This window comes from Vanessa tameamea, chromosome 25, assembly GCF_037043105.1.
Source record: "Vanessa tameamea isolate UH-Manoa-2023 chromosome 25, ilVanTame1 primary haplotype, whole genome shotgun sequence".
NCBI classification, from domain to species: domain Eukaryota; kingdom Metazoa; phylum Arthropoda; class Insecta; order Lepidoptera; family Nymphalidae; genus Vanessa; species Vanessa tameamea.
In genome coordinates this window covers 799,754-822,465 of record NC_087333.1, presented here as the reverse complement: position 1 = coordinate 822,465, position 22,712 = coordinate 799,754, and the positions used below count along the sequence as shown (strand labels likewise).

At 31.6% G+C, this 22,712-nt stretch overlaps 6 protein-coding genes across 9 annotated transcripts in view; 2 read left to right on the top strand and 4 right to left on the bottom strand.

The window, feature by feature from the left end:
- The window catches only part of Blo (bloated), a 90,748-nt gene extending 87,582 nt beyond the window's left edge, over positions 1 to 3,166 (top strand). The window contains exons 8-11 of the mRNA XM_026638670.2: positions 96 to 239; positions 879 to 1,435; positions 1,696 to 1,799; positions 2,036 to 3,166. Of these exons, the coding sequence (XP_026494455.2) occupies positions 96 to 239; positions 879 to 1,435; positions 1,696 to 1,799; positions 2,036 to 2,598 (1,368 nt within the window). The 3' untranslated portion in view covers positions 2,599 to 3,166. The remainder of the gene's footprint in view (positions 1 to 95; positions 240 to 878; positions 1,436 to 1,695; positions 1,800 to 2,035) is intronic.
- Positions 3,167 to 4,769: 1,603 nt separating this feature from the next.
- On the top strand, positions 4,770 to 7,497 carry LOC113399530 (NF-X1-type zinc finger protein NFXL1). Its single transcript, XM_026638676.2, has one exon. It carries the CDS (start codon positions 4,914 to 4,916, stop codon positions 7,386 to 7,388), a length of 2,475 nt encoding a protein of 824 aa, XP_026494461.2. The 5' UTR covers positions 4,770 to 4,913; the 3' UTR covers positions 7,389 to 7,497.
- Positions 7,498 to 8,482: 985 nt separating this feature from the next.
- LOC113399534 (three-prime repair exonuclease 1-like) lies at positions 8,483 to 9,366 on the bottom strand. Its single transcript, XM_026638681.2, has one exon. The coding sequence runs from the start codon at positions 9,311 to 9,313 to the stop codon at positions 8,498 to 8,500; it is 816 nt and encodes a 271-aa protein (XP_026494466.2). The 5' UTR covers positions 9,314 to 9,366; the 3' UTR covers positions 8,483 to 8,497.
- A 1,272-nt stretch (positions 9,367 to 10,638) lies between these two features.
- LOC113399536 (transmembrane protein 234 homolog) lies at positions 10,639 to 15,529 on the bottom strand. Its single transcript, XM_026638684.2, has 4 exons — positions 15,389 to 15,529; positions 13,056 to 13,198; positions 12,057 to 12,219; positions 10,639 to 10,765 (listed from the first exon to the last, which is right to left on the bottom strand). Exons 1-4 carry the CDS (start codon positions 15,402 to 15,404, stop codon positions 10,701 to 10,703), a joined length of 387 nt encoding a protein of 128 aa, XP_026494469.2. The 5' UTR covers positions 15,405 to 15,529; the 3' UTR covers positions 10,639 to 10,700.
- Positions 14,422 to 15,395, bottom strand: LOC113399532 (uncharacterized). The gene has a single exon (XM_026638678.2). The coding sequence runs from the start codon at positions 15,327 to 15,329 to the stop codon at positions 14,451 to 14,453; it is 879 nt and encodes a 292-aa protein (XP_026494463.2). The 5' UTR covers positions 15,330 to 15,395; the 3' UTR covers positions 14,422 to 14,450.
- A 1,475-nt stretch (positions 15,530 to 17,004) lies between the features above and the next one.
- Positions 17,005 to 22,712, bottom strand: part of LOC113399529 (uncharacterized) — a 136,742-nt gene continuing 131,034 nt past the window's right edge. For 2 of the 4 annotated variants that reach the window (XM_064218921.1, XM_064218922.1), the window contains exons 21-24: positions 19,147 to 21,612; positions 18,783 to 19,031; positions 17,881 to 18,507; positions 17,010 to 17,479 (exon numbers count right to left, since the gene is read on the bottom strand). In XM_064218921.1, the coding sequence (XP_064074991.1) occupies positions 17,262 to 17,479; positions 17,881 to 18,507; positions 18,783 to 19,031; positions 19,147 to 21,612 (3,560 nt within the window). In that variant the 3' untranslated portion in view covers positions 17,010 to 17,261. Of the gene's footprint in view, positions 17,480 to 17,880; positions 18,508 to 18,782; positions 19,032 to 19,146; positions 21,613 to 22,712 lie in introns of all 4 variants that reach the window. The other 2 variants (XM_064218924.1, XM_064218923.1) reach the window with 2 other exon arrangements.

Here is a 22,712-nt window from a genome sequence, read left to right as displayed (position 1 = left end):
AAAAAAACATCTAGATTCCAATATACTCTTTTAAGATTCCTAAACGGTCATTGAGATCAGCCTCAGAAGATCATAGGCTACTTGAATGGTTTCAGGCTCAGAGATATCGTGAGAGGCGACGTCTAGCTACCCCGAGTCCAACACCCTCGCCACCGCGCCGCGAACCCACCTCACAGTCTTCAGGCAACTGGTTTAAATCACTCGACAGGCTTGGCAGGAAGCGAGAGAAAAATGCCAAGGTAAAATCATTTACCTTATATTTATTTATTTATTATAAGGCACCCCGAAGACAAATTCATAAGTAATTACTATGTATGCAAACTATAATGTATATATCTGTATGAATATGTCAATTATAGGTACGCACAACCTTCGTTTATATAATAAGATTCCACAGGAAGACGTATTCAAATTTTTTAACTTATTATTATAATTTTCGGAACAGTCTAGTAACGTCGGTTTTAACAGTTATTAATAAATTGCAAGACAATAAAGTACGAAACATTTACCGTTACATCGGTTTAAATCCATATAAATAGTCCACATTTAAGTATCTAGAAGTTTTTTATTGTATTTGCCGAAATTATGGTTTATACAGGAAGGAATAAAATATATTTATCGCAGCGATTCTTCGCCTTCTAGCGTGTATAGATGAAATTAGTATATTTGCGAATACCAATAATACTATATACGGAGACTAAATAATGTCTACTACGAGAAACTAGGTAGACTATTCTAGATTTTATATTTCCAAACAAAACACAACCGAATTTAAAGACAAGAAAAACCCTTTGTGCTTTAGTACTAGTGTTTACTTTAGTAAGTCCGAGACGTTTTGTATCCAAATCCTTTATTTGTGTACGTGTATCTCTTTCCAGGTTGAAAAAGAGAGCGTAATAACAACAGAAGACGAATCCAGTCGTCGAGTCTGGTCAAAGCCAACAAAACCACTGAACTCACCGGCGAAAAACCTTCGGTTCTTCGGTGATACGGACCCCGAGTCTGATGCTAACGTCAAACGTAGTGTGACCAAACCCAAGAGTCATACGAAAAATCATGGCACGCTCAGAAAGACTATATCAAACTCCAGCGCAGGTCTAGACGAAATCGACCACAGTGAACTGTCGAATAAGAGTTATTCTCTTTCCAACCTTCACAGAGAAGATAAAAGCGAATCGCCGAAAACTAAAGAATATTACAAGAGGAATTTGAAAAATATATCAGAAATTCAAAGCAATTCCGAGAATGAGAGTCATTTTGGAAAGAAGACGGCAACGAAGCCCCCGATCAGTCCGTACGATCGGTCCAGGAGTCACAGCAGTTCGAAAACATTGAAGGCCAGCAAGGCTGACGTCAGACGCCATGGAAGAATCGATGATAGAGGCAGCTCGACTGAATTGAGAAACAGCAAACAGGAGTTGAGCAGAGATGTAAAGTGAGTATTGAAATATTTTCCAAATCCGTTGCATTATTTTAACCAAAAGTAAGTAACATTCTGCGAATGTCCACCGGCTGCGTAAAGGCCTGTTCTTAAAGTTTAGATTATTTATATGTAAAAAAATAATATTTATACATAAAAAATAGTAGCCAACTCTTGGCCACTTTATACACAGCGTCAAGTGAAAAAGTTTCTCGAATAATTTTGCTGTTCGATGTTTCTAATATGAATGGTAATAATGTATATACAATTTTCAGAGCCCGCCGCCGAACGCCGGTGACCAATTCTGGGGAGAGCAGCACGGAAGGGGACTCAAGTCAGCAGTCACAACGTAGTGTTGTCTATCTACACGCTACAACCGGTAAATAAATAATTATAAAAACTCCACTCTAAGAAAATACTGGGCTATATTATAAGTCCTTTATTTCTCACTTTATCTTAAAGATACATTGAGCCCGTATTCTTACAATTTCAATGTTTATTATAACTGAATCGTTTATCGTACCCGACAAGTCAAGTTGTTTATCAAAGTACAAAACTAATAACAGTAGACTGATGTCAATGAAATTTAAAATATCGGTAAAAAAACTGTTTCAGTCGGTGATATCCCCGACCCCGGTCGCCTTACAAGAAACCGCTCGCGGGACGATGTTTCCTCCGTCATGTCTTCGAACATTCAAGTGCGTAGCTCAACGAAAAGCTTCTCTCTATTCGCGCCATGGACACCACGTCACTACAACGACCAGTACGACGTGCACTATGCTCAGAAACCAAGAAAATCTAAACAAAAAGAAAGCGATCGATTTAAAAAAGCACCAACAAACAAGAACTTAGCAGATGACAGGCCGACAACATTACAAAAAAATAAATCGTACAGCCAAACCACATTGAGTCGACGGCCGAATAATCAAAGTAATCGCTTAACAAGCTCAAGCACAACACTATACAGACGGGAAAAGAGGGGGAAGGAGAATGACATGTCCCAAAGTACAATGTCACGTAAAAGTACGAATGGAAAGAAGAGTCAATCCAGCGAAATATTAAATAGAGACGAAAGAGACAGAGTATCTCGATCGATATCGATACCGAAGGACAAAAAAGCCGGCTGGTTTAAATTGTCAAATAAAAATAAAAAGCAAGAAAATACGCGCGTCCGATAAATAATATATTTAATATTTACTTACACCAATGTCAAAAAACATTATTTCTGACAGATATTTTATTTACGTTTCTTAGTTTTATAGAATTGTCATTGCACTTCTTGTAATTACATAAACAGATAACAAATTCATAATAACTAACGCACTATGTCAGATAAATGAATTAATTGTTATTATTTCAATAATTTCTTAAAATTACAGCCCTATTATACAGTCGATAATACACTGTTAAAATTCGACTGTTTGTAAACTAAAATATTTTTTTATTAATATTTCCTAAAACAAGTTACTTTTAAAGGTGTGTGCCATTTGCAAAAAGAATGTTACCAATCTTTAGCTTAAGTATATTTTTATTTTAAAATAATGTAACTATAACTATGGTTCTACTTTACTAATAATGAATAAATATATTTGTGCCTATTTCAAATGATTTTGCTTTTAAGATCTCTATATTATAATATCTAATGCTTTTGTTTGTAAAAGTTATTGGCACCGTGATGCTAATAAGTTGAACGTTTGAAGTAAATGTAATAATAATAAATAATTTTAAAAAATCTAATTTTACGTTTATTTTATCTTATTTTATCCTAGAGTAGGTCTACAATATTTTTTTATGAGTGATAACAATACAATAACAAAATATATATGTTTTAATAAATAAAAGGATTATTTTCAGTATCGAAATAGAAAAAGATTGATTAATTTTATTAAAAACTTGTTAAGAACTACCAACTTGCAGGTTTGTAATAAAAGGGAACAATTACGGATGTCATTCGTAATAAATGTAGTAATATAATTATTACGATATTAGTTTGTCAATGAGCAATAATGGTAACTTGTCTGTTAGCGATACTCAACGGACATCAAACCAATTTTAAAGCAGCCGACAACTTTTATTTTATTTTTAGATTCAATTACAACCAAAAGTGACATCGTAGAAGGCAATTTAATAATTACAAAATATTTAAGATTGTACATTAACTATCTTAACAAGTTTTAACATTTCAATGAATGGATGTATTCACGTCAAAGCATGCATTAGTGAACTCACTAATCCTCACGTTTGCAAGGTGTCTTAATGTGCATAAGACGACTAAGAGACTTAAAAAAGAGAAACAGCAAAATAATACAAAACAAATAAAAAATATGCTGCGTGGCATACGTCATATTGTTTTAAGTAAAATGTACCTCAATATTTATAAAGATAAATAGTCTCATTTATGCATATTACGCAGATCAACCAATCACAATTAGTGCACTTTTGGCCAGTTGACGTAGTTATCATAGGGCAAGACGGTTCGGAGAACTCAAAAGTAAGTAAAATGCCCTGTGAAACCATTTAAAAAAAAACTGTTTTAAGACATATTCAATTATATATTTAATATTTATCATTTCAGTACTATTTAGTAGCAACATTTAGCGACAAATTACAACAATCATATAATTATTCAAATGGTATGTCAATAAATTTCCTTTTTTTAAAGCATTTATTATAAAACATTTTATTTAATTAAACTATCATATATATAATTTAATATTATATTATAATAACTATCTCAATTATTCAATAATTTAGTATAATTAAAATTTCAATATTATTATTCATGGTTACAATATTTACTTTTTTCATACAGTAAGCTACGACACACGACTGAAACAAGCGATTATCAAAGTAATAGTGCAATATTTTTTCAGTAACAATTGAGTATGGGTAACGATATTATACACATTTATTTAGTATTCATTTCCTCTTTTTTTCTACGATTTATATGTGCACTTCTATTTTTTAATTTTTGTCCTTAAATAGAAATACTCAAATAATTTTCGAAATGTAATCGTTGTATTATATGCCTTGTGTTTCATTTTTTTAGCATCGTAATTACTTTCTGTACTCACTTGATGATATTTTATTTTTTATTGCTATCTATCACGCTCGTCGCTGTACCTAACTTAAGACGATAAGCGACTACTGTAATATAAAAACGTACCATTAATGGGACGTGGAATTTGTGACTCTTTAAGTTTTTAATGTAAAAATTAAATCTTCTTTTTACATATAATAATATAATATTTTAAAAGTTGGTTACTCTTGAAGAGTATAACATTAAAGCAGCAAAATACAGGTACCCAGAGCCGTTAAATAGATAAATGAATTGTCAATGCATTAGTGTCAACGCTACGTCATTCCAAATGTTGCCGACATGGAGTTTTTTCCGATTTGTCATTTGAGTAATAATAGCGGTATTGATATTATTTGAATTAATAATTATTAAAAATGAACCAATTTAGGTGATAATATTTTAACAATAGCTGTCATGGCTAGGAGGTATCGTGATGCCGCTGCGAAACTGCAGCAAAGTGTTCAAAAACATTTGAATGTTATGAAGGAAGTTTCTTCCTCGGAAGACGACGAACCTTTCGACCAGAGTGTATTAGATGGAGTGTTCCAGAGTTACTGTAGAGGTGGTGGCGATAAACAATTGCTTAATAGAACGAAGAACCTTTTAGAAGAAGCAATAAGCGGCCGCTCTGTAACGTGTCTAATTTGTATCGGTTCTATAAAACGAGTGAATGCAATCTGGACGTGTGATCACTGCTACTCATATTTTCATCTTTCATGTATACAAAAGTGGTCAAACGATAGTATAAGCTTACGCAGTGAAGAAAATCATGGCCCTATTGCAGTGTTCTTACCTAAAAAAATTGAATGGTGCTGTCCAAAATGTAGACAGTCCTATAGCAAGGAAGAAATACCTCGTAAATATCGCTGTTTTTGTGGTAAGACTGACGACCCTCCTTTTCACCCCTGGTTGATACCTCACACATGTGGGGAGGTGTGCGGTAAAAGATTGTCTGTTGGAGACAATTGTATGCATAAATGTCTATTGCTCTGTCATCCTGGTCCTTGTCCACCGTGCCCTCAAACCGTCAATGGAGTATGCTACTGTGGGAAAGAATGTAAAAAAGTCAGATGCAGTGCTGCTAAATGGTCATGTATGCAGCAGTGTAAAAAAACTTTGCCATGTAAATCTCACTCGTGTGAAAATATATGCCATATTGGGGACTGTCTCCCTTGCAATTATACAAGCTTGCAGTCCTGTCAGTGTGGTGCTGAAAAGATAAAGCGGCCATGCAATAACCTCAAATGGCAGTGTACAAAACAATGTAACAAGCCTTTTGCTTGCGGGTATCATAAATGTGAAAAGATATGCCACACAGGCAATTGTGGAGCATGTCCTAATTCAGGAATCCGATCTTGCCCCTGTGGAGCTAACCAACGTTTTATTCAATGCCCTGATGCTATAGAAACCTGTGTTGGCACTTGTGGTAAGCAACATAATGACTGTGAGCATAATTGTCCAGCAAAATGCCATAAAGGGCCTTGTCCACCATGCCAAGTTTTGATTGAAAAGAAATGCCACTGTTCAACGCATACCAGATCACTACCATGCAGCAAAGAGTTTAGATGTGAAACAAAATGTAGAGGTATAAGATTGTGTGGTAAACATGGATGTGGACGGAAATGCTGCAACGGAAACTGTCCTCCGTGTGAAAAGATCTGTGATAAATCTTTACAATGTGGCCGTCATAAATGTACTACAGTCTGTCATCACGGGCCATGCTATCCATGTCCATTAGAATCAAAAGTTACATGTCGTTGCAAAGAAACATACGTCACAGTCCCATGTGGTAGAGAAAAACACACAAAACCACCAAAATGCAATCATCCATGCAAAATCAAATACAAATGTGGTCACATGGACGAGAACAAACACACTTGCCATTTTGGTGATTGTCCACCATGCAAAGCAATTTGCAACAAGTTATATAAAAACTGTAGCCATAATTGCACTGCTGTTTGTCATGAATATGTATTGGTGGTTTTTAAGCAAGTAGAAAAACCTGCTACTCCTTGGGAAGTTCAACCACCAAAATCTAAAATAGTGGCAATCAATTGCCCTCCCTGTGAAAGACCAGTTGAGGTAACATGTTACGGAGAACACGAAATAGACACTCAACCTTGTCACATTGCAGGTCGACGACCTTGTGGACGTGAATGCGGTCGACCACTAGCATGCACTAATCATTCATGTGAACTGTTATGTCACTTATATCAATATGATGCAGATTATCCAAATGTGCCTTACACTTGCAAACCTTGTAATAGAGAGTGTTCCGTACTCCGTCCAAAGAAATGCACTCATAAATGTGCTAAACGTGGCTGCCATCCAGGCCCCTGTCCACCATGTGATACACTAGAAAGAGTGTCATGTTATTGTGGTGTAACAGATCTATACTTGTCTTGTCGTGAACTCTCAACAGCAACAGATGAAATGCTCAGTTGTAAACAACAATGCTCAAAAAATCTAAACTGTGGACACCGGTGCAGAAATATATGTCATTCCGGACCATGTGGACAAAATCAGACTTGTACGAAAAAAACTAAAGTTCACTGCCCTTGTGGTAATTTAAAGAAAGAATTCCCTTGTATTTCTGTTCAAAAAGGAGATATTACAGTAAAATGTGATGAAAGTTGCAATGCTAAAAAACTAGCCTTAAAGCAAGAAAAAGAAAAGGAAGAAAAGAGATTAAAAGAATTAGAGGAAGAGAGAAATCGTAAGGAATTAGAAGAATATGAGTGGAAACTAAGTGGAAAGAAAAAGAAATACAAGGAGAAGAAGGTTGTTATTAACAAAGATGACCGTAATTTGATTCAGAAATACTGTGTTCCTATTTTATCAGTAGTTATAGTTATTTTGGCTGGTATTTATTATATTTTTAATACTTAATTTTATAAGGAATAGTTCTATAGCATAATAATATGTTTGTTTGTTGTGAAGTAGAAAACTAATGGTAAGCAGTCCTATCTTAAGCATGAGTGCTCCAGGTGCAACAGGATCTCACCTCTGTCCAAAAAAATTTTAAGAACCTTCTGTGGCACCTCACTGATAGTGCAAGACTATAATCATCACCGCAAGTTGCTTATTTGCATCTCCTGCACTGTGGGATAAGACGGGCATGCTGATATGATAAATATTTATTGTGTATTCTATTTTATTATATAATATATTGTAACTGCACATAAATTACCACAATATTAAATTGTTTATACAGGAAAACATCATAATGTTTACAAATATTTTACTAGTTCATAAGTTATATTATTATAAAAAAACAACTTTTATTTAATATATAATTTGTAATGATACTGAAATACAATTTTTATGATACATTATGTATCTGAATATAAATAAATTAAAATTATTGTTGTTTTATTTTTAAATATACACTATCCTGATTACTTGATTATTACATGTAAAAAATAAAAACAATGAACAATACAGATATATTTATTAAAAATAAAATATGAACTTGTTATAACATTACTGGTCCATGATTACATAGGTATAATAAAAAAATATATTGTATACCTCAGCAAACATACAATTATTGAGATTCATGATGAGAAACTATAATACTTACCAACTTTTTGGCAATGTACTACAAATGAGGAGATACCAAAGGCCTTTAAGAGTTCAACATAATTTATAAATACTAATTATATAATTAAAAACAAAATGCTTTTTTGGTGTTAGACAAATAAAATGTTAGTAAAATACAATAATAATTAATTACGTCAATTGTGATGTTAAATCTTATATAAATGTTAAATGTTATATATTCTGATATATGATATTATTATAGCAAAATAATTTATATAAAAATAGCTATATAAAATATACAAATAGAAATCTATTTCAGAAATATTTATCATTTGATATTTATATCAAACAAATTGATATATTGTATAGGTAGTAGATAGTAGATTTTTTTAATTTCACTGGTACAATGAAAACACTAAGACATTACATAATCATTATTAGATTAATTAAATATGCTATTTATGTTGAAAAGGTTTAATTGTGCTCAATAATTTATAATTCTTATCTGCCCATGGCAGAAAATATTGCTTTGTTTTAATTACACATTCTAGAAGCATCATACAGTCCGCTTCTGCCCTGTGTGATTCTTTTGGATCCTTTTTCAAGATTGTCTTATAAATATTTGTCAACTTATAATTCCCAATTAGCAGTTTATTTCCATCACTTTTAATATTAGGCATAGTTTTTAATTTGGAAAATGACTCTATTATACTGTCAATTTCTTCCCAAACCTCTGGAGTCACATCATCAGGCCAAGCATCTTCATCTAGAATGGGGTCACTGCTTTGAAATGTCTGGTTGAAAGTATTCGAAGTTTCCAATTCAATAAGAACATTATCCTTAAGTATTTCCTTAAAAGCTTTGATAGAATCTACACAATATAGGCCTCTGGGTAAAACGGCTTTCGCATTTTCAAATTCATTTTTTATTATTTTAAAATCAAATCTGTTACCATTGTGAGCTACCAAGCACACTGGTTTCGGAGCGTCTAAAAACGCAATAATACATTTTATTTTATCACTAAAAATTGGTTGATTAATTAAAAACTCATTAGTTAGACCGGTTATATTGGCAGCTTCAGGCGACAATGATGTTTGCGGGTTAAAAAGATATGTTAATTTACTTACTGGTGGTAAATTATAAATATCAGCTTGCTCTATATCTCTACGATAAACACAGAGGAATGTGAGTTCCGTCACCTTGGGAACATGATCCTTGGTTGGCAATCCAGTGGTCTCCAAGTCAAGGAAGATAAAAGTTTTGATAGACATTTTATAATTAGAGTTGATGCTGATTCTGATGATTTAGTTGTGCACAGATATATTTTTGGTAAGAACACTGTAACAGATATGAAACACTTCAACTGTTCTGTTTATGAGTTATATATATTTTATTTCGCGATTGTATCTACGAAAGCTAAATATTCACAATATATAATAAATAGTCACATTGAAACAAATTTCTTCTCAACAAGACAGAAAGATCAAGAGTTGAAACTTTAGCGTACGAACTCAATCAATAACTTAATATTTAGTTGGTATTATACTATATGATACATAAAAAATCGACTAACATCAGTGGGTTTCGGCCACTGACAGGAAGTTGATGATTGGATATGGGTAAATTCATGTTTTGATTTGTTTCAGAGACTTGACCTTGAAATCAATACATGGCTACCACTATAAGAATGTAAAAATTGTATTAGTGCATGAATAATTAACAATCTTATTTTATAAGAAGACTATGTATTTATTCAAATAAAATATTATACGCTTATTTTTTAATATTATTAATCTCTTGTACATTTCAGACCTCAATTTACACTACTAATAAACAGTAAAAAGTACACTTCTAAAAAAAACTCCTTATTTAAATCATGTTAAAAGGAGAAAGTAAATTTTGAAATAAATAAAATCCTTCATTTTGTTACATTATTCTATTTTAAATTATATACAAATTAGTATTACATTAAGACTCTACTTATCAATACAACTTAAATCTGTCACCATTGCGTCATTTTTAAAAGGCTCTGCTAACATCCTAGACGATATGACACTACAACGAACGGTTCGAGATCTTATGATGGCAAGGCAATTAGGCTACCTAGGAAGCTCTTGTTGGACACAATTAACTTTTATAATTCAATATAATCTAGAACTACTAATCTACCAAGTATGCGGTATGCACATTAATTGCTCAATATCGTTATTACAAAAGATGGAAGTATCTATCTACGTTTTGTTGTAAATTAAGTTGTAAAATTTGACCCACCCACAATGTTAGGTTCAGTTAAGCAAAAGTTATATAATCTACCTAATATCCTATCAAACTAATATAATATTATTATCAACTAGTTTCTGATAGGCTGATTTGAAACTATATCAAATTAATTAGCAAAGTATTATGTACTTTATTCTGAACATCATCACCTGTAGTCTTACTAGGAGAACTGGTGTGGTGTTATAAGTTATGGTAACTTATAATTTTCTAATAAAAAAAAGGAATTAAAGGGAAATAAATAAGACTTACTTTATTTATTCGTTAGTTATCATTTTTCTTTTAATACAAATAGCATGTAGTATATATTTTGGTAGCAATGTTCTTAAAAATAAGTTCCTTATATTTTATTTAAAAATTACAAAATATTTTTCTATAAATTTAACTTTTATCCCAGCAGCACAGAGCTGTTCCCACGCATATAAGAACTATACCAAGTATGGAACCTAGAAGTAAAATTTGTCATTATAATTAACTTATAAAGTTTAGTCGCTTAATAGCTATACAATTATTCAATCGTCAGAAAACGTAAATAATCTGAACATAGTATTGTTTATAATTAGTTACTAATGTGGAATGTAACGACAGGATATCAATTGCGTGTTTTCGTTCCATTATCTATACGCACGTAAGGAGATGCCAGGTCATGCCATTATTTTTCGTAATTGCCTATATCGTTACCTAACAGCATTTCGATTATAGTAATACTATAAAAAGTTGGATTACGGCACTTTCAATACCAAATTTCCAGCGCTGTACTGTCCAGTGCTTTACAGTCGAGAATAATGTCCAGGGCAGCAAATTTTCTAGCGCAGCACAATAGGCTATTTGACAATGCGAAAAATAAAGTGTCAATTATTGTAATCAGTATATATTATGAGTTTAAAAACGGTTATTTATTAACGAAAGTTAAAAATAATAATTAATTAATTCATAAATAAAAATGCATTTTTTTAAACGTTTGTCACGTGACACAAAACACTCCTGATTAGTCGGGCTTCTGATGACGTCACTTGCATGTTAACCTCGTTTGCCTACTGTATGTGGATTATATGTGCCACAGATTACAATACAGGAAAGTGACGTCACCGACCCCATTGCAGCGCCATATTGTCAAAGTAGCGTTTTCGCGCGCTATTTAAATATGGAATTTTTAATTAGATATTTTTCAGCAAATATGTACTAGAATTAAAAAAAACAACTTTTACTGGGTTCCTTAACCTAATACTAAATAATATAAAATGTATTTTAAAAACCAGTCAAATAGCCTATTCGTAGCATGATATAAAAACTTTCAAGTTATTGAAAATATTTTTCATATCTGCCAATAAATTAAATATTCTGCTATGAACGAGTCTTTGTATTTATTTAAAAATAGGATATCAAAACTTTATTCATTGTATGCATATCGATAATGGGCGGCATTTACCTGGGGTCGACACTAAAATAAATCCGGTACTGCAAGTCTGTCGAAAATCAACTAATCAAAGAGAATAAGATTTTCCCATAGACAATACACTACTTTCTTCTGATTTGATTTGACATGGCAACTTAAAGTATGAGTTGCTTCTTTTTTGGGATTTATATCTTGATCGATTTAATACAAAGTTTTGAAGTACAAAAAAAATTATGAACTGAATATAGACAATTTTAATAACCAAAAACATTTATGCCGTTTAACTTACTTTTACGTTTTCTGACATACTATCTATATTCAAGCAATAAATAAAACGAAACCTTGGTCTAAAGGTTCCTCGGTCCCCACGATAGAGCCTGTTAGAGCTGTGAACGCGAATGCCAGGCTGTTAGCCGCTGGCACAGCGAGAGAGAGCGGAACACGTTGCACCACGATCAAGTATACCAACGACCCTATCTGGTTCACCAACCAGGGCATCACGTACTGTAAATAATATTTAAAATGTAAATTCAAATAAGAAAGATGAAAGCATAATATTATACGTGTATTAGAAGGTTGAATATATAAATCCTTTTCGAAGCCCCTTTATCTCAAAGGTGTTGTCGAGCACAGACTAATAAGAATAGGCAGACAGAACGCCGCGCTCTCACCGGGCATCACATATTTCTATTTCAAATTCATTTTTCTCTTAAATACAATTACACGTACGTACACAATTATGTAAAATGACGCTTCACTGCGATTGAAACTAATAATATATTGAATACTTTTCTTATATGAGTGCCGTCTAGCTTTTTGTTTTGATATGAATTTTCAAGAAAAACTAGAATAGATTAATTTTAATGGTATTAACACAAACTATAATGTAGAAAATTACATTACCATTAAGTTACAGCAGCAAATTAAAATTCAATAAAGAAACATGGTCATAATTGATTCATTAAATATTATTGTGTTGGCTGTTGTTTTTTTAAAATCAACGTCCCATATATATCAAGTTTAATTCACAAACATATTTGAAATATTTTAAATTTTACTACTTTATTTAATTTGGTATAATATTCTTGAGAAAAAGATATGTACCGAAGTGAGACTATTACGCGCCGCTACTTATGTTCAACCCATACTAAAAAACAAATACATTAACACTATAACTTCATGTCTCAGTTATGAAAATGTATTTTTTTATATGTTGTTTGAGATATAAGAACGATTTTATTTTTATATATTTTGCAAATGGTGAGCACACCCGCTTGCGTGTTGTGACGCGTAAAAAATAAAAATATATAATTGGACAACTAATTGGATTAGTCAATTACCCTCCAGTTTCCCAATAGAAATGATAATTCCGCATAGACCTGGCCTGTCCAAGATTTCGCTTGCACTTTACGTAAACCTTTAGTACCCAGTCGGATGAATGGATTCGTGCATCCCCATAGAACGCCAGTCAACAGGAGCAAACCTGAAATACGAAATATTAGTTCAGGCGCTAGCCCAGGACAAATACAGGCGATTGATTAGACTGAAATACGTACGCGTAATGTACGAGTTCGTAATTATCTTATTTATTGGGATAATATTCTAACACAGACCACCCAACCCCTAAAAATATATGTACATCTTATACTTATTATAACACAATTTCATAGCAAAGTTTCCTATAATCTAAATGTCACATGAATTAAAAACAAATTAAATTAATTTATACCATTTTTAAGTAATTATTGGGACACATTTCATGACTTAGAAGTCTAGATTTCAGACTAGACTTGGAAGACTTTCAAGTCTTAAGTATTATTATCTAAAGGTATCTATCCTTTAGATAATATTGATAATTACTATGCAAAATCTGTCAAATAATAATTGATATTAAAACTGTTAACAATAGGTAGGTGCAATAAGTCTATTCTCATTTAATACATAAGTCTAGAAAAATATTTAAAAATAAAAGTCATATTTTTAATGAATCCTTTATATAAAGTTGTTACAAAAGTAAAATTATACAAAATTAAGTGTAAATTATTTATTGCATATTTTATTATAAAATTATGTTTATTAAAATTAAATAATATAATTATTGTAAATGATAAAATAAAATCATGATTGTTGTACATATATAAAGGAGGCACCACTAAAGCGCACATTATGTACCCTCAATGTCATAGCCGACAGGGTAGATTTGTTTTATTGCAACTTGAGTGAACTCACAACTATAGCCACTTGGATTATATCAGATATAATGTAGAGACTTATTTTAAATATTGTTAATAAACATACTGTAATATCGAATTAGGACAATTATGTCCTGTAATGATAAGTATATTTATTTATATTTCTATTATAAATAAATAATAAATAAATGTTTAAAAAAATGACTTAAATTGTCATATCAGCCTAAAATTTTGGCATTAATTTTGACTTCAAAATATTCCATTAATTCTCCCAGTTACACATTACAAAAATATTGCTACAACTTTTAATAATATTAATAACATTTCAAATACAAATAAATCCATTTAAGTACATCACTAACATAACATAATTTTTTTATTAAAATAAAATTATCAGTTTGTTTTATCAGATATTCATTATATTTTAAGACAATAATCTTTAAAAATGCAATTATGCCATGATATATTCTTTTCTATTACTTTACTTAAATTATTTATACATAATTTTCATAGTACTTATTTTTTAATACTTTGTTTTAATAATTAATAATCAAGAGGAACACCTATTGTCATTGGTTTGACTTCGGAGAAAAGGCAATGGTTGTCATCAAACCATTGCACCATTTCTCTCGATAAAGCAACAAATCCTGCCAATGCAAATAAACAGTCGTTTTCAGCACGATGAGCGTCTTCAGCCTTACGGTTCAATAATCTCTCATAAACATCCTTAAGTTTATATTTTTGTTCTGGTTTTTCTCCATCAGACCATGGGAACCTCCTACGAACTTTAGAAATGGGACTTGGTCTACATATTTTTTTGGTATTAACAACTGGCCGTTTTGGAGTTTTTTCATTTTCTGATTGAAAATAATTTGTATCAACATTTAATACATGTGTTTCATCATCACATTCATTCAATGATATACTTGTGTTACATTGGTTTGACTTTGCAGCTGCATCATTCACATATTTCTTTTTTTCTAATATATCATAAAAACTGTGATAACAATCAGCACAGAGGATGTCATCCGATAAACTAACCCCAAGCTTTACTAAATGATTTTTTAATATAGGGAAATCGAAACGATATCCATTTTGGGCGATAAGGCAAACTGGTTTGGTGAGTGTTTTCAGAAACGTATTAATCAACGTAAATGTGTCTATATTAAAAGTAGACTCATATTCCAATAGTTCGTTGCAGAGGCCCGTCACTTCCGAGCAACTAGGTGCCACCATTCTTCCCGGGTTAAAGCAAAGAGTGAGCTTGTGCTGAACACGAGGCGTAGCTCCCACACGCGTTTCCAGTACATGTTCTCTTTTTACAGCCACTAAACTCAGTTCTGTTATTTTAGTCTTATTGTTTTCCTGTCCCGGTAAGCCGGTAGTTTCGAGATCTAGGAATACGTAGGTTGCAATCGACATTGTGTACCAACTATTGAATACAGTCTACAATACTTTGAATAACAAAAAACTTCGCTTACCCAAACTTTCCAACATTTTGATAAAACACAATGTAGATAAAAAATATTATTAATAACGTATATTTATAAATTATCTTTATTTATTACGTCATATGTATATGACTAATTGTAAAGTGTATATATATACATATATGTGCTTTGAGTAATAAGAGTAACTACAATATTTGTATTTTTATTGAAACTTTAGCTTGTTGATATATGTAAAATGTCATTCTACTTCAGTGTAGCCAACAGTGTAATTTAGGGGATCATAGAAATTATAAAAAATAAAGTAGATACGTTCAAAATCAAGTCAAATTTATTTTTAAATTCAATAAAATATAATTAAGGTTTTTGATAAAAAAAAGGAATATTAAAACATAGTAATTTTTATACTTTTGCTTAAATTGAGCCCTGTACTCGATAGGAGGTTAAAGATTATATTAGATGATCATGATTACAACTGAAACCGTCGTCGAATGAAAAATACGAATGATCGTCTCATCTCAAACAAAATATAAATAATGAATAGATTTTAAATCTGGACTGTTATTGTCACCGCAAAGGTATGACATAAAAATATTTAAAGACACTCATAAAAAAATATAGTTAATGTAAGTACGAATAAAACATAAAAATGTCTATTTATATATGAATTAGGTGTAATAAAAACAATGTTTTGTCTAATATAGTTTACTTATATTGCTATAGTTTTTTTTCCATAAATATTGCACTAAAATTATCGTTCATACAAAAATAATAGGCACTAGAAATTACAAGCATTTTGCAAAATATTATAACTATGGTCCTTAGTCTATTAGCGTAATTAAATAGTTACATTCACTTTTAAAGTGAAAAATTATTATAAAAATAATTCAAAACCTAATTATTTTTTTTAAAGATGGGTATACTCATTGTTCATTTGCATGAAATTCCCTTCTATTTAAAAATAATCAAAGTATTGCTTCTTGCCGTGGCCATAAAGAGAAGGGTTATCGCAATCCAGTAACTGACATAACTTAAAAAAAAAAAAATTTAGAAAAAATATATGAAGTCATACTTCTTGATTATTAAGTTCAATGATTTGAGACAGAAAATGTAAACAGATTATTTTATTTTTATATACATAGTTTTGAGAATAGGTTATAACAACCTCAATTACTGCTTAATATCTTTGCCTTTGTGATTTACCAATATGTTGGGAGGCGAATGAATATAGTTTGATATCAATAATTATTACAGGTTGATCAAGTAAAATTGTTATCGTGAGCTTAAATTTTGCACTTATGCGACTCAGATAATGCAAAGATTTCACTATACAGTAGTAGTCCATTAAAATGTTACATTTCACCCTGCGTTTCTCAGAAGACGCAATTTTATTTTAGGGATGTGTGTCAGTAGAAGGTTAACCCCAAGTTTGTGGAGTTGCAGAAACATAAGTTGTTACAGAGATATAGTATAAAGACGTTTGCACCCCTTTTTCTGAGATGGCGGCGGCGGGACAAGGGTTGCAACCCTTGAGAAACGCAAGGTAGGGGTACCAAAAATGTAACATTTCAATGGACTATAAGCGATTTTTTAGTAAGGAGTAATTATTATTTCATATTGTTTATAAGTAATAATAATTATTGCAGCTATTAGCTTGTTGATGAAGTCATTTAGGACACTCCCCTGTTTCAATTATGCTTCCTATTATAGAGCGTTAGTTCGTTACACACATTATTAATAATTTCAGCTTGGTCATTAAATTGCCTTTCTCTAGCTTCACGAAGTCAGTACTGAAAACGATAGCGATTTGGACCCAAAAATTTATTGCGGTTAACTTTATCCTTTTACAACTGTTAGGCTTTAGTAGCCTTGGTAAGTTTTCTCGATTTCAGCGTTAACATTGGTATTATTTTTTTTCTTCATAATTTCTGACAATATCGACCACGGTGTATAACCATTGTATGGCATTACGAACCGTACGTTCTTCGTTTGCCAAGTTACGTCTTTCAGCTAAAAGTGCTCTTGCTCTGTCAGAGTCACGTGATGCGGCGCGGGTTATGTGAGCTGATTCCACACGTAGTGAAGTGTTCCGTTTGTGGAGGTCGGCGACTTCTCTTTTGCGAGCTGGAATATAATATTTAAACGAATTATTATTATTAGTATATTTAGGTAAAATATTCACACACACGAAACAAATAGACGCCTTCATCTGGTAATTGATCACAACATTTTTACTGATGTTACCTCAGAAAATATTACTGATTTCTAAAAATATCAATGAATAGAAAACTAGAGATATTTAGTACTGGCTTCAGAAATGAGTTGTCAATGGACCCACACATGAAACTGTTTTAATAAGCGATTTTTCTAGTATGAAAGAACTGAATAGTTCTTTAAATTTATATTAAAAAACTATAAAATGGTCGCCGTGCGCCTTGCTAGCTAGAGCAGTGTCTCGATTGATTTATATTAAATTATTATACCTATCAATACTGTCACTGGTTCATTAAAATGTAAGCACCTACCTAATTCATATTCTTTGTAAGTTTTGATAATTGCTTCGATTCCAGTCCACGAACATGATTCATCAACCTGACAGCTAAAATCTTTAACTTTTTCAGCATTGTCAACTAAAGTTTCATTGTTTCCAGCTGCAGAATTTTGGGGCTCATCCATAGAAGTTGCTTGCGTCGATGTTACAGCTGAAACACTTTGCGTCGTCTTTAATGATATTATTTTTGAAATATTTGGTATATTAATATTTGGGTAATATTTCCCAGGTTTCGTTGCTTTTTGGATATTTTCACTATCAAAACCGGGGTTAAGATCTCTTTTCTGAGTATCTTGACCGCTAAAATGTTTGACACTTCTATCCGCCATTTTAGATAATCTATTTAATTCGGAGAAGTTCTTTTCTGCAAGTACTTTTATACTGTCTCCATCCTCGAAAAAGGAATCCAATCTCTTTTTAATAAGATTGTTATTTTCGTTGACATGTTTCTTTATTTCTGTTAAAATCTGTAACTGGTCCTTTGGGTCTAGTTCAACAATTTTGTATTGAAGCCTTGGCTGCTTCAATATCTGACCGGATTCCACAGTGCCGTCTCGGCGTTTTCTCTCTTTCAGTATTTCTTGCCATACCTTTTCGTAATCTAATAACAAAAATAAAATTCTGAATATGCATTGTAGTATACAGTTTTGAAATTTTCACAATATAAACAGCATCGTCTGAATTGATCTTGTTTGGTGTGTGATTGTTTTTATTAAAAGTTTAGAGAATTAAATAAAATAACTAAGGAACACAATGATTCGCAAACTCATAAGATAATAAAACGAAAAAACAGGAACACAGATAACTATCACTGTAAAGTCTTAAAGTAATTATTTGTTTTAAAAACAACTAATAATCAAAATTAAAATAGTTAACCTTCTTTATACTGATGAGATGCCTTAATCAAGTTTAAATTTGTTAAAAAATTTCTTTTCCTTTGCTGATCAACGCCTTGCTCTTTTTCTAATGTGCCTAAACACATTTTTCTTGAAATCGTATTACATTCTTTGGACTGTTCTGGAACATTTTCTTCTTTAAGAAGACAATCTATTCTACCAACAGCTATATACGCCGATGCTACTGCGTCTCGACTTATTACTCTCTCTTGGCGATCTAGTTCTCTTTCTGAAAAGTTGGAATACATTATTAATTATTTTCATACAAAAATAATATTTTTTAGACTTACTACCTTACTATATACTATATTACTATATTTCATTACTCTCTTCGTCAGTGTTACCTTTGAATTCGTCTCTCGAAGCCAACCTAAAATGGGAGAGGAACTCAGCTTGTTTGTAATCATTCTCTTTAGTTTCATTCTCAATAGGAATTTCTCCATACTCATCTATAATAGACTTATATTTTTCTAATTCATCTTCTCCATAGTCACTGCCGCTTTCATTACTATCTTCGTCAGTGTTACACTTTGTATTAGTAAATTCTTTGTATATTTCTGCTTTCATTTTTTCAGGAGTTATTATATTTTTTAAATTGTCTTGAGATTTTTTTCCTTCAGTCTTTTGGGTATCGTTATTTTGGTTTATTTTTGGATCTCGATTAGATAAATACTTTAGTCTTCTTAACCTTTTTTTCTGTTCATAAATGTCGAGTGCACTGATTTCCTCTGGTTTAGATAATTTAGGCCTTATGTTTGTTATTACTATCTTTGGTTGCAGCTTGGAGTCCATTTGATAAGGACAAGCAATATATAATTTATCATTGGTTTTCGTTTGGTCAAATGTCTTCTGTATTTCTTTTTTATTTTGCCCTACGATCTTAGGGTATTCGCCTTTCACAAATGTTTGATTCAATTTATTATCTGTATCTACTATCATTGGCACTTGGTAAACAATTTGAGGATTCATTAATACCTTTTGATTTGGTGTTTGAAAAACTAAATCGGACTTACCATTCTTACCGGCAAGTGTTTGTAATACGTTATTATTTGATTTTAGAACATGTATTTCTTTACCGACTGAAATATTTTGAGATTTACTAGTTGCTATTTTCAAATCATTACTAGGGGCTGGCATTGATTCGTTTTGCTTGTTTTCATTTGTTGCTACTCTCATTTTATTTGTTTCGGAATTAGCTTTAGAATTATTTTTTATCATCATTAGGTTAGCTGGGAATTGTACATTGCTTAGATAAACGAAGTTTGGCTGCAAAACAACATTTTTAGTTTCGGATTGATTAGATTTTTCAACTTTAGATTTGAGTTTCAAATCTTGCTCTTGCAAAGTGCCTTGAGATTTCTCCTTCACGACAATCTTGTTACCATAAATTTGGTTTTCTGTTATTAAATTCTCGAAGTCATTCTCGTCATAATTGTCTTGGTGCATACGTTTTAATGAAACGACTTTTGAGGATGCACCTTTTTCGCTAACGATTTCTTCTTTACATTTTTTTGATTGACTTGATGGTCGTGAAGGAGCTTGCAGGTTTTTTGAATCGAAATTTGTTCTTTGTAATAATACTTGAGGATTTTGCTGTTGTATTGCTAACAACATTTTTGCATTTGATGGACTTTTATTTTGTATAAACACAATTTGGTTTTTTGGCTCACTAAACGATGAATCTGGTGGCTTAGTTTGAAAATTAGATTTATTTGTGTCTAAATTTATTGGATTAAATAAAGAACAAGTATTTGTAGGCGGAGAAAGAAATTGAGATTCTTTATTATCGTTGCTAATTTCTGATAATGGTTCAGGCATCTTAAACTGATTTTCTGTTTTATTTATTACCTCTGCTGCATTTATTAATGTACTTATACTATTATTAGGAGGCGTTACAGTTCTGCTATCTTTAATATCAGGTTCTTTTGTTGCGCTTTTAATAACAATGTTACTTTGAATTTCTATTTTTGATCCACATTCTTTTAGGGGTGTATGGAAAGCTGGATTAAAATGTTTTTTCGGCAAATTGTTCTGAAACGATGTGTCTGGAGGATTACTTACGCATTTTAAATCGATTTTACTAATTGGAATACTTGTTTTTAGACTAAATCTTTCGGGTTTCTTTTTAACATCTTTATTTCCAACTTGTGAAGGTATCGTCACGATAGCTCCTGATCCTTGCGCTAATGATGTGACACTCATCTTTGACTCAGTTGTTTGAATTTTATTGGCTTCACTAAGAGGTACGGCTGGTATAATTTCTGGCATGAATTGTTCTTCAAAATCTGTCTCTGTTTTAGGTAAATTATCCCGTGAATTATTTTCTGCAGTTTTATTTTCGCTTAGCTTAATTTTTTCATTTTCTTTTGTAGCAGGTGTATCTTTAGTAGATACTATAGGAAACGGGGAGAAATCTGTATTATTGTTTTCTGCATTAGGAGCCGGAGTTGTTGTTGTTGAAGATGGCTGAATTATGCCTGAGTAAGATACTGGTTGAAAGGCGGAGTATCCTGGGACAGAATACATGTAACCACCATAGTTTGGATATCCAGGTTCAACTTGTTTTGTGGTTGTAACACTAGGATTAGGATTTGGTATTGATGATGGTGAAATTTTTGGCGAATGTGGTATAATTTTTGGTGGAATGAAAGTGGGAGGACATGGTTTTTCGAGATATTGTTCTTCAGGTTTTGACGTTTCAGGAGGTTTTATTCCTAAGGGTGTTAGTAGTAAAGGGTTGGGGTCGGCCACTGTTGATGATCTATCCTCTTCGGCTGGCGTTATTTGTTGACTTGTTTTGCTCGGTCGAGCTGTGAAAACGAAATAAGTCCAATTAAAGTATACAATTATGATAATAATTAATACTGATTATTCACCATTCCAGTCTTTTATTTCGCGGCGATACGATATTTACTATGAGAAAAAATGTCGAATGTTATAAAAACTCTGCTAGGAGAATATTCTATTAATATTATGTAAAATGAAATCAAAAATTAACAATTCATAATTATAATTTAAAACGATTGTATCCTAAAAAAGTAAATACAAATGTTTTTGGAAGTAGCATATAAGTTACGAAATTCAAATACTACAAAGCGATTGGCTTTGAAAATAAATAAACAAAAGCATCTAGATTAAAAAAATTGAGGCATACCAGCGTGCAGAGTCTGCGATAAAAAAAGCGAAAATTGCCGAATGCTTTGGATAATAAAGCCTTCAAGTGTATTATTGCTGGGCTCAGGTCCATCTCCTCTGAAATTGTAAGATTCACGGCTAATTTGTATGAGAGGTTTACCTATTGATTCATTTAGTTAGTGTGTTGTTAATTAAATCTTGGTTAATATATTTATATTTACCATTCTGTCGTAAATGACTTAAATTTTTACTATTATTGTGATCTGGTAATCAATCACAACAAATTATAATAGAGAATAATAGTTTATTTATAGTCTATGAACATAGGTCTAAATTTAATACACTATTCATAAAATAAAAAAGTTGTAAAAATTAAGTAACTACTGAGTTTCTTGTCGATATTTCTCGGTATAATTTACATTTTGAATCGGTATTAACTTTATAATTATTTCCTATAATCCTGTAAAATGACAAATGAAAACAGTGTTTCAAAGATGCTCGTAAAAGCTTACTTTAATAAAGTATATTTGGATTTTAATTTTGTATAATAATAATTATTGAGTTTGAATTGTAATAAACAAATAGTAACAATTTTAAGAACTGAACAGAACTGTTATTCCATTTGAGAGAGGCAATAGATTCTGCCCAACTAGGGATGTCCAAGGAGTTTTTAAAGGAAAAAATCATAGGCGGCGAGTGATGGGACGAGAATTGAGAGTTACATTTTGAGGATGCGTAACGTTTAGCCACTTTTCGTTACACGAGAAAGACGAAA